This window comes from Mastomys coucha, unplaced genomic scaffold, assembly GCF_008632895.1.
Source record: "Mastomys coucha isolate ucsf_1 unplaced genomic scaffold, UCSF_Mcou_1 pScaffold13, whole genome shotgun sequence".
NCBI lineage: Eukaryota > Metazoa > Chordata > Mammalia > Rodentia > Muridae > Mastomys > Mastomys coucha.
In genome coordinates, this window is record NW_022196895.1 from 18,468,272 (window position 1) to 18,480,933 (window position 12,662).

The 12,662-nt window shown below is 35.7% G+C and overlaps 1 protein-coding gene across 3 annotated transcripts in view; it reads right to left on the minus strand.

The window, feature by feature from the left end:
• Ccdc178 (coiled-coil domain containing 178) overlaps positions 1-12,662 on the minus strand; it is a 345,640-nt gene that overhangs the window by 295,166 nt on the left and 37,812 nt on the right. For all 3 annotated transcript variants that reach the window (XM_031365073.1, XM_031365074.1, XM_031365072.1), the window contains exons 9-11: positions 10,028-10,050; positions 6,550-6,629; positions 3,247-3,447 (exon numbers count right to left, since the gene is read on the minus strand). In XM_031365073.1, the coding sequence (XP_031220933.1) occupies positions 3,247-3,447; positions 6,550-6,629; positions 10,028-10,050 (304 nt within the window). The remainder of the gene's footprint in view (positions 1-3,246; positions 3,448-6,549; positions 6,630-10,027; positions 10,051-12,662) is intronic.

The window sequence follows — 12,662 nt, forward strand, 5'->3', positions numbered from 1 at the left end:
TGCATGTGTGCATGTGTGTCTGTGTATATGTATGTGCATATGTATATTGTATATGCATTTGTGTGTATTATGTGCATGTGTGTTCATGTGGGTATGTATGCATGTGTATCTGTGTGTGAATGTGTGCATGTGTGTGTACATATGTGTTTATGCATGCATGTATGTATTGTGCATGTGTGTGCATATGGAAATATGTATGTGTATATGTGTATGCATGTGTATATGTATATGTCTGTGCATGTATATATATGTGTGTGCTTGTGTGTGCATGTGTGTATATGAGTGTATGTGTATGTGTGTGTGTGTGTGTGTGTGTGTGTGTGTGTGTGTGTATCCCATTTTGTATTGATTTATCTCACATTCATGTTCTCCATCCCATGAGTGCTTCTTTTCCCATTTGCCACTTCACACCTGTGCCTTGCCCATCTATTCTTCTAGGGGTACTTTAAAGTATTCTCTTTGAGGAAAGATGCCTCTAGTTCTCAAATTGAGCAGGGAATACCAGCTCTACAAAGTGCATCACAAACTACCAAACATATTCATTCTCAGATCGAAGATTTCTTCCTCTCTCATTAGGTAGCCATAGAGAAATATCCACAGATCACAAGCAAAGATGTGTGGAAAACAGGGAACTGATAAAAGTAGGCACCTGGAACCTCAGGGAAGTCTGTGGCAGTCACTCATTTGTACTTCAAGATGTTTGTGGTACATGATAAAATGTATGCGTCACCTTATTTTACAAGAGAGCAAAGCTATACAAACTAATTTATAGCTTGCAGGATAATATAACACCCAATTTATGTGGGAAGACATTTCTGTTCATTGTTTTGATAGTAAAAAATGATAAAGAATTTCTTAGCACTAGATATCAGATAGATAACAAGAGCTATAATTTCAGAGGTATGTTATGACCAGACAAAGGAAGGTACCAGGGCTATGAATATACTACCTCACTCTTCTCTATTCATGGTGTCCCATGTGGATTCTCACTGGCTGACCTAAAAGGAAGTTAGACTATAGAAAACATCTTTGGCACAAGCCATTGTGAACCTGCTTTCTGGGAGAGATGAAACAAAACGTATGTGTTGTAGCAGATAGAAAAGGAGACTGGAGGAGCCCCTAGAAGAGATCCAGGAAAGCAGCAGATGGGTCCCCTAATTTTATTTCTTTAAATGTTTGTTCTGACAAACATCCTACTTACAGCTACTTAAAAAGATTGAGCTTTTAAATTTATTATACAAGAAGATATAAAATTCTAAAAACAGAAAATATCTAACTCTATATTTCAAAACAGATTAATAACATTTAAAGATTGTGTCCTATTTATATCCATATAAAGCCAGCTGGTTCCTGGAAATAGTTTTTCAGAAACATTTTTCACACAGAAAGTTCCCAACAAGTATATAGTAGTGACTTTAAATTATACTGCATGTATAACTCACTTAAATAAAATGAAGCAAGTAAATATACATTTGAAATTTAAGTAGACCTTTAATAGTATTAACTAAAAGTTTATCCAAACTATAAGTTATTATCTATCATGAGAATTTATTACATTTATTATTTACTAGAATGTATATACATCTATATTCATTTTATTTCTACAGTTCCCTGAATATTACTCCAAACAGATTCAAAGCCATAGATTTTAAATGGTCTTAAATGGCTTATAAGGTAACTAGAGATACATTCAAAAGTCTGTCTCCTGAGGTGCTCTGCCAGTGCCCAACTAATACCAAAGTAGAGGCTCACAGTCATCTATTGGACTGAGCACAGGGTCCCTAATGAAAGAGCTAGAGAAAGGGCCCAAGGAGCTAAAGGGTTTACAGCCCCTTAGGATGAACAACAATGTGAAATAACCAGTACCCTCAGAGCTCTCAGGGACTAAACCACCAACCAAAGTATATACATGGTGGCACTCATGGCCCCAGCTGCATATGTATAGTAGAGGATGGCCAAGTCGGTCATCAGTGGGAGGAGAGGCCCTTGATCCTATGAAAGGTCTGTGCCCCAGTGTAGGGGAATGCCAGGGCCAAGAAGCAGGAGAGGGTGGGGTGGTGAGCAGGAGGAGGAGGGAGGGGCTTTTTTTTCAGAAGGGAAACTGGGGAATGAGATATTATTTGAAATATAAATAAAGAAAATATCTAATAAAAATATCAGCTCCTAACATCAGCTATTCTACCACAGATAATGAGGAATGACAATGAGGGAAACTGCAGATGCTCTGTGGATGTGAACATGAGCCAACTGAAGGATCCACTGGGGTCCACAGTACCTATTCTGACCCTCTCATGTCTTATCATATTTACATTCCATAAATAGGTTTAGAAGTCAGTTATAAACACAGTAATGTATTAGCAGAATGTTAATATAATAAATTATATTCAAGAAACGAATGACACAAGAAGACCATATAAATAATATCTTCTTGCAACTCCACAGAACGCACATATCTACTTTGGGTGTCATATTTTTAGGAGATTTAGTGTTATAATAAAAGTTTATTCATTTCTTCTGCATGACATAGTGCTGTAAGTTAATGCCTGTTATCCCAGAGCAAGATTAATAGCACAGCCCTTTATCTCAAGTGAGCGATTGTATGAGCATCTAATTAAAAAAAAATACTTTAAAGTCAATGACTCCTTAACTCAAAAACAGGTATGAAGTTTCTAGCCTCTGGACTACTCGGGAATGTTTTAATGGTACAGGATATATTTTAATGACACAGTAGACAGAAACTTTAGGTTGTGTAATATTCCACCCTAGCTCTTCCTCTGTATGCTCTAAAGAAAAGCACTTTCTCGAACAGTTATTGTTCAAGTTAGTCTTGCAAACATATTAAAGTTACCTTCTTGCTAAAAGCTCTTTTCAAACTGAATTTACATCTAAATTCTCAAAAGTAAGCGGGTGTCCTTCCCAACATGTCATTTAGAAATCTGAATTTTTCTACATCCTCAAACATGGCTAATGATACCAACAGGGCAGTAAGATGTATGGATCTTTAATAACTCAAATACTACCACAATTATGGTAAGTAATATATATGGCAAAAGTTTGCCTCTCCCTGTGAATGAGATTTTTCAATACACTTAAAAGCCTACAGTCAAGGTTTGTGTCTCTGGATTCATCCCAATGTTTAATACCATATTCCATTCATGCTCCAGTCTGTAAACATCTACCAGTAAACAGTGTATCCAGAGCAGCTACTCTGAAAGACACTGGTGGAGGAGGAAACCCTTTTATTACCTTTCTGTACAGCTATTGGGAGTTCTTGGAGCTTCCAAATGGACCAAGCGTCAATTTTCATGCTAATCCTTTTCTTCCGTGATTTTTGTTGTCTTAAAGCTTGTTCTGCTTCTGCTCTGTCTGTTTCCAGACTTTTAATGAGGTAGATGGCCTCTGATAGCAATGTCTCCATCCTCTTCCTCAACTCGGGACACTTCTCATCTTAAAAATAGGAACATGCATTTAAGCTTGTTAATAAGCCAGCCCACAGGCAACATGATGATAAAACATGCATCTTACATGAAGTAGTCTTTCAAATATTTACGTGTTTAAGAAAGTAATGTTAGGAGGTGATACAGAAGAACATATTCAAAACACAGAGACAGGTGAACTTCATAAAAATAAACAATACCAAAGTCCAGACTGTACTCAACTCTATTAGTACAGAAATATGCATTTGAATAATACAAAGACATTCTTTACACAGTGTATGAAACCATCCTCCAACAGAGTGTTCAACTTTCTTTAATCATTGTTAAGTTAATACAACCTATAGTGCAAACTGCCTTGTCTTAAAAAGAAACATGCACTAAACCCAACACAAGAGCATTCTGACACTTGATAGACTGAGGTAGAAGGAAGCAGTCTGATTTTGGTTTAATAAAGAGCTAACTAACTGGGCAGAAGCAAAGAGGGTGGGACTTCTGATCACAGCTGGGGCAGATCCCAGAGAGAGTTGAGAGAGGACCATGAGGAGAAAAAAGTGGAGAGATCATGTGGAGGGACTAGTATGTACCATGAGAGAGCATCCTTGATTGGTAAGCAATGCGGCATTTGTCTGGGTATTAGCAGCCTCATGAGGCTAGAAAAGCTCAAATCTGCTCATCTTAGGTTAATAAAAGAGAAAGAAAGGAAGAAAGAAAGAAAGAAAGAAAGGAAGAAAGAAAGAAAGAAAGAAAAGAGAAAAGTTAAATAATCTTTAAAGACCATTTGTAATGTAAAACAGAGCCAGGCATGATGGCACTGGCCTGTAATATTAGCACTTGAGAGGGTGATTTTGCAAGATCACTGTGGGTTCAGGGATAGTCTGAGCTACAGAGCGAGAGATTTGCCTTGAAAACAAACCAAAGAGATTTAAAATTATATAACCCAATCATGAAGATAATACAAAGATGACGTAATATTCTTTGGCGACAGAATTTTCAGTGAACACATAGAAGGCATATATAAAACCTCAACCAGTAACTTAAAGAGAATCACTACTAGAAGTAAAACACCACACAGGCTCCTTTATTTTTAAATCATGGCCATATTTCCTCCAAATATTTAAGGACACAAATCACAGTAAGCAATTTAAATCAGCATTGAAGATTGCTCAGTCCCTGGAAAAGAAGGCATTGATATTCTTCAGCTTTATCAGATAATAACGTCTCCACTTAGCCTTGGCAAGAATTCATCAGGAAATTTCCAAATTCTATTTATTCAGCCTTAATTAACTCTGTTAATGAGAGACGCCTGCGATCTCTGGTTCACAGCTCTGGAATAATATGGCGTAATGTTAACAAAATATTAGCAGAGGTATTCATTCATCTGCTTGTGAACAAAATGTGTACAATTATTATTTCCTCCAACAGCAATAATATGCTTTCCTCTAGAGAGAACAAGGTAAGGAAGACAGATGAGAGTCCTGTTCTGCTGATATGTGTAGCTACACAGGCTGACTTTCGCCAACATGTGGCATGACATGAATACATAAGCACAGTGTCAAGAAAATAAAGGACACCATGGAGGGCAGCGGGGGTGGGGGTGGGGTAAGACAGTGAAACGGAATAAAAGAATAAAGTGGTGGATAAACCTCTTGTTTTTTTTCTTTTGGATAATAAAGACAATGACTTTTCTGTTAGATGGCAGTATTATATATGGCCATGTAATGGCTATAAAGGCAAACTAAACTATTGCCTATCTTCTACTATCCTAGAGAGCTTGTTAAAGACATTGACATGTACCCTTAAAAGAAATAATCTTAATGGGCAAAAATAACTTTCTATGGCCCCAGCTTTGTCCAGTTTCTTTGAACCCACTGTTAACTTTCAGCCTGGGTACTTTGCTGAGTGATATTTTCTTTCATTCAACATTGACAATTTGTGAATGATTCCATAATCAATCTCCCTAAGATGTTTTTGTCTAAATATTACAAAGATACTCATGTCACCACCAATCACAGCACTTTAATGGATTTACATGTGCTTTGCCAAAGTTCTTCATCTTTACAAATTACCTTTTGCTCTTTCTTTAATGGCATACAAATAAATATATCTGTAAGTGACTTGTGGTGTCTCTGATCCATTGTCATATACATCTCTCTAATTGTCCCCCAAACCAACTCACTCACTGTATATGTAAGCAATGGCTTGCACTTTTATTTTTTAACCCAAATGCTTTTATAAAAGCTGCTATCTTTCTGGTACCATGTACGTCTTATTCTCACACGTGCATATTTCTGGGATGTCATGCTAGATACTTTACTGTGACTGTGGCCATCAGTGAGTTAATCTCTTTTCCTCTATATCTGTGATGTATAAATATTGAAGTTTTCATCTTCTCCGTAGACATTAATACGGAAAATAAATAAAATGAATCAGAGCACAGGAATGAGTAATGCTTTTAAACAAAATATTCTTCCTTTTAATGAAAAGTCCTGAGTTCATCAGTTTTCCTCCAGTGAAGGCATTTCTAAATTTTTCTGACAGGCAATGATGAGAAATATGGTATAATCTCATATATCTAAGTATGTTGAAATAGTATTAATAATAACTTTAAGACAATATCTAAATTTTGCAACTTTTTGTTAATTATGGTAAATTCTGATTATATGGAAGCCCCTGAATTATATCTATTTATATTTCACTGTTAAGACTAAACTTTAGAATTAAGTTTCTTTAGTCTTATTAGCCACATGCCGACTGGTCAGTAGTTCTCTGTGGATGATAGCTGCCCCACTGAAGAGACAGACAGACAGACATGCAATACTTTGATCATCACAGAAAGGTTTAATCAATGATTCTCAATTGTTACTAGTTCTTTGAGCTCTGGGCAGGTTTCACTGTATACCCACAATTTAGCCCAATGTCTGGTACAGAAGTCATTAATAATAGTACGTATTAGCTGAGGAAATGCTTCCTAGAGTGGTATAGTAGACTCTTTTCCCTATTCTATATCCATAAAACTCGTAAGAATAATAATTGTTGATATCAGAACTATGTTAACTAAAGGTCAACGGCCTATAAACAACTATACATCTGTAAGTATCAAAAGCAAACGTACCCTTTGCTTTTTCTGGGTGTACTTCTTTCTCGGGAGCAGAGGACCCCAAATCTTCCTCTTTATCTTTTGTGCCAGAAGTCCTACACACACCGAACAAGGAAGATGGCACGAATTTATAAAAGACAGATGCATTAAAGGATAGTTATACCAAAAAAAAAAGATAGTTATACAAAAATTGGTATAGCATTTCTGTGAAATGTCAAATGTCATTTACATGGTAACCTTGCTGAATAATGAACTGATTGAAGAAAATTGTATTACCCAATAGTATTTATACTCAAATTAATAGAAAATTAAAACAATCACAACTGTCTTGATCTATATTAAGAAGACATTAAAATAATATCTTTATTTACAAATTCTTATTTCCTAGAAATTTTATGATGCAGCTTAATTTGCACATTTGTGTGTGTGTGTGTGTGTGTGTGTGTATGTGTGTGTGTGTGAGTGTGTACTCTATACTGACGTGTGGGTGCCTGCCTACCAGAAGAGGACATTAGGCCCACTGGAGCTTGCGTTCGGTTGTGATCAGCCTGATATAGGTGCTGGGAACTGAGCTAGTGTCCTCTGCAAGAGTAGTATACACTGCAAAGTACTGAGCTATCTCTCCAGTTCCAAGAGATAAGTGTGACTGAAAATCAATTGGATGATAAGATAGTTTGTTTTACTAAGGTCATTAAAATTAACACAATCCCCATTCCTACCAAATATCATTAGAGCTCATATGAACAACTCCTATTCACTTACTATCTTAAACACTACATAGAATACCACACTATAGGAATACTTCAGCTTTTATGAAATTAACCAACAAATTTCATATCTTGCTTTTATGTATCATTCCTGTAAATTTTAATACCAGTAATTAATATTTAAAATGATTGCATATTATTATATTTCAAATTTATTTAAAAACCTCTGGTTTCATAAGATATGTCCATTATCTTATTTTGCTTTCCTTATTTCAGAAAAATTTTTGAAAATTATGTTTTTGTGTTAAAATTTTAAAATAATAAAAATTAATAGTCCCCCCAATCAATGATTAAATAATGCTTTTTGTTCTGTCTTGCAATCTTCATTGCCTGTTCTGGCATGTTATCATACACAACTAGCTAAAGTTTTGACAATATTACTATTGTTGCTATTTGTTCGTTTGTTTGTTTTGGTTCCCTCCATATAACCCTGATTATCTAGAACTCTCTGTGTAGATCAGGCTGGTCTCAAACTCACAGTGATTTGCCTACTTCTGCTTGTAAGTAATAAGATGAAAGGCATGGACTACCACACCACGCCAGCTGTAGTCTTGTATATTGTCTCCCAATGTATCCTTCTATGAACCACCACACCAAGCTAGCTGTGATCTTGTGTATATTGTCTCCCGATGTTTCTTTATAATTATAATTAATCTTTCTACTGCACTTTTAAAATAAAATTACATAAAGTTAACTATTTGACCAGTGGTCCTTTCTTTCTCTCATACTAGTCTTTATCAATAACTCAGCTGCTTTCTGTCTATATGGATGCAGCTATAATAAATATTCCATATAAAATATTTGAATAACTGTAGTCATTTGTTTCTAGCCCCTACAAAATATATATTATACTTCTATATAATGTATATTTAAATACACAAATATATATGATCTTTATGTATGTGATGTTATTATTAGAACTTTATTCCTTTTTAGGCACAAAGTTTTTCATTGCATAGATTAACCATACTGTTTTAATTTACTGATAGACTTTATTTTTTACCTCTTAGCTATTGTAAAGAGTGATGTTTTCTTTGAACACTGATATTTACGTTTTCACTAACTAACAAAACAAGAAAGCAAGTAAACAAATAAAAAAAACCTATGAAGTTAAATTTGTCTTGTCCAACTGTTCTTGGTCATAGGGCCTGTCCTGAAGTGTGGTTCAGGATATGACTGTGAAACTGCATTGAAGAAAACAGATTTTCTCTTTGCCAGTAGGTATCAAAAGCAAATGTCTTCCATTTTGGGGTGGACCCCATGTCTATTTCCTTTATCTGAGTGATTTCTGTGACTCCACCTGGATGGAACTTGTGTGAGTCTTGTGCATGTATCCACAATATGTGAGTTCCTATGTGTAGTATCCCTGTTGTGTCTGAAAGACAGTGCTTCCTTAAAATTCTATCCATTGTAGCTCTTACAATGTTTCTGCCTCCTTTTACTCATAGACCCTTGAGCCTTGAGTAGATGCATTGGATAAAGACATTCCACTGAGGACTGTATGTCTCAAAATCTCTGACTTTCTGCACATGGTCCAGATGTGGCTCTCTGTGTTAATTCTCACCTACTGCAAGAAGCTTAGCTGATTAAAATTGAGCAAGGAACCCATCTGTGAGTATAGCAATATGTCATTAGGAATCATTTTATTGTTGTTTTCAGGCTAAAGAGTTTTGATTACTGATACTGTCTATCTCCTTCATTTTTCTATGTCAGGGATTTTCTTTGTCCTTGAGTCAACTACAGTAGGTTATATGGTTCTAGAAGTTAGTAGCATCATGTGATTTTATCCATTCTCCCACTTTCATCTATTCATTAGAATGCTTAATCTATATTCATGTAAGTCAACTGTTCACAACAAAGGATTTATTTTTACAATATTATAGCTATGTCTTATATTATCAATATTTTTGTTAGAAAAAGAAGAAAAGTTCTGCCCCACTCAGCAAACTGGCTCTGTTTTGTGGAACTCTCATATTTATCTCAGCTGATTACAACCCTGTCTCTATCATAGAGTACACACAGTCCAACCAGAAGTGCAGGAGGAAGGCATCACCAGTTATTCTGAGCCTGTTTCTAACCTTCGCCTATTTCTAGAATCCCCAACTTTACAAGTTTTGGGCATGCTCATTCTATACATCACATGCAGTTCTGTGCCCAGCTCTTTTTCTCCCCATGGACTCTGTTCTATCTATGGCTTGTTCTAGTTGGTGTTTGTCACCCTGGCCACTGTGGCAAGTATAGAACACACTGCCTGGAGACCCCTCAAGCACTGCGATAAGGATTGGTTGTACGACTAGAACCATCAAATGGACACTTTTAAAAATAAAGCCTCATTTCTCCTGGCAATAGGCATTCATAGTACAAGTATGGAATGCTCTCATGGCTACTACTGATACAGGAGAATGGAAAGCAGGCACGTTCTATTGCCTTAATGTTCTTTCTATTGCTTTAATGTTCTGGCTCAATGGGCTGGTTCTTTAATGGTTTTCTCCTTGGTTGATGTCAACTTTTTGCTAGATTCCAGAAATCTGACAATGATCACTTTCACATGAGTACTCTATTCCACCCATTCTTTACTCCCCCTCCAGTTCTTCCAGTTCCTTCCCTGTATTTTACTAACTAGCATGTGAAATACTACTTTCAAGTTTTCCACTCATTCTCAAATAAAACTGGTGAACTGCACAGTGCAAAAAGTTCAACATTAAAGAATCAGTAAAGTTTCTTACCATTCTTCAAAAGAAGCTTCAAACTGTCAAAACAAAACAGTCCAATAAAAATCAAAATTTAAACATCTCAAAATACAGTTAGTAAACTTCACTTTAAAAAACCACTTAAATTTAAACTGACTGATAAAATTCAGTTTTTTGTCTCATATTATATGTTCCATTTTATTATGAAATATGTGTATATAATCTATTTATAATATATATATATGCATATATATTTCTCAAGCCCATTTCTTTTCATTATTATAAGGTTTTTCCACACTTTAAAACCCATGTACTTCTAAATCTTAACCAGTTAAATGTTTCTTATCCCCACACAGCTATCAATGGAGAGTCAGTTTTGTGGCTACCAAAAGATGCTAACCACAAAACATGACTATATGGACTAAATTTGGATTGCCAAAATATGTGCATGAGCAAATAGTAGTGAGGGATTAGAGATGATATTCTACATTTTAGAGTGGGAAGAGAAAAAAAAAACAAACATCTAAGTATAGGCTTATAATGTTCTTTACAGAAAGATGGTGGTGTGCTGTGAAACACAACCTTAGTCCCAGCACTGAGGAGGCAGAGGTAGACAGATTTCGATGACTTCAAGGTTTGCCTCCTGTAAGTAACATATTCCAGGCCAGGTAAGGAGTACATAATATGAGAGTCTGTATTAAAACATAAACAAAATAAAACTAATCTTTATTTCAAATGGGGACAGTACTGATTGGAAGAGTGAGTGATGAGAAGGCATAACTGACAGAAGGAAGCATTACAGAAGATAGGATGAGGGCCATCAAGGATGTTGCCAGAGCTGGAAGAGAAACCCCTCTACAGTGTAAGAGCTGATATTTATGATATTCAATGATGTCCTTGGGTAAAATAACAAGAGTTTGAGGCATTTTCTTACAGCTTTCATTGGAATGAATTAATGGATGATGAAGGGCATAGAAGAATTTTTGATCAAAGAGCTGGAGTTACCAGCATAGATTACTACAGGAAGTTCTGATGGACAATGAGAATAATTAGAGAGAACCCTTAAAGACACCATGGGGGTTGGTTTTGGTCACGGTGGAATGCATTATTATAAAGTGGGTTATTCTGGAATGTTCTCCCAAATTATTCAGGATTCCAACTGTAGATGTGGAACTCAGTCACCAAAGAGATTTGCAGTTGGTATTTTGTCATTTCAGAAGGATAGTAGAATGGAAAGATACATAGAAGCATATAAAGCAGTTGGTGTACATTTTAAGAGATGGATGAAGGCAAATGCCAATGATAGAAAGGAAAGAGTAGCTGTATCAGATTTTGAAGATTATAAGTAAAATGTAAGAACAAATTCAGAGAACTCTAAGCTTCAAAAACTTCATAGAGAATCAGTCAATAAATGTGAAGTTTCAGAGCTAAAAATCATCATAAATGTTGCTAATTTTTTTCCAGTTAGAATTGGAAGTACCTTCACATTCATGTTTTGTAACCTTTTTATTGGCCAATTGCCAGGGACAGATGTCACTGCACAGCATGGAAAAGATGTGTGTAGCTCACAGACACACCTGTCCTCAGGCTGACTCTGCACCAACTATGTGATCTTAAGGAACATGGGCCTCTGAGGTAATTTTCTCATCTGCACTTGAGTTTCTACCTTGGAAGGTTCAGATAAGGATTGATGAGATCACAGAAAGTAATTAATACAAAATATGGACAATTTTATGCCACTCTATTTTCAGCTTACTGATAATAATGTTAATAGTCTCTTTGGACAGCATTATCTTAATATTTTCAGGAGTTTCCTACATACTTTTATAACATGTTTTTTAATCATGGTAGCAGCTTGATTTGTATTAAGCAAAGAGAAAAATTTAGACCCAGTAGAGTTTATTCTAAAGTAAGTAATACTGTAGCTTAGGCATGCCAGGACAGAAATGTGGAAGGCAAAAATAATTATTGATTTGTATGGAAAATTATCCAGGAATTTTCTATCACTTGCCATGAATTCTGCTCTGTAGAGAAATAAACTATACAGAAAGCATAGCCAAACATCCATTCTGAGGATATTGCTTTCCAAGGTCATTATGGCTTGAACTTAAAATGCCCCTGATGGGTTCAATATGTTTGAATCTACAGATGCTGGTACCTTTGGGAAATGATAATTCCCCGAAGAAAGTAGAACCTGCTGTCCATTCTATTGGGTCTGTGTTTCCTAGTCTGCCTGCCAAGATGTGAAGAGGTAATGTGTGCACCTAGCTGCTTTCTCCCATCACTATGGAGCTCCCTAATAGATGTCTTGCAGACCCTATCATCATGAATTGCATCCTTTAAACTGTAAGCAGAAGTAAACCCTCCTGGTGATGTTTTGGTTAGTATCATGTCACATGATGGCAACAAATAATCTTCCAGTTGAAAAAGATTCTGAGTTGTTCTAAATTATATTTTACCTTGTGTCACTTCACAAGAACACTCAGTAGAAATTCTATGCATCTAAGAGACATGATACAGCAAAATATTTGGTGTGCTTTACAATAAACAGTAACTATCATAATGGTTTGTCAAGGCATCTATAGATCTAGTTTTATCATATTAAATATTATGGATAGAGAATTAGAGCCTCTATGGAATGTGAAGCACATCTATCAACAAATACCTTTCT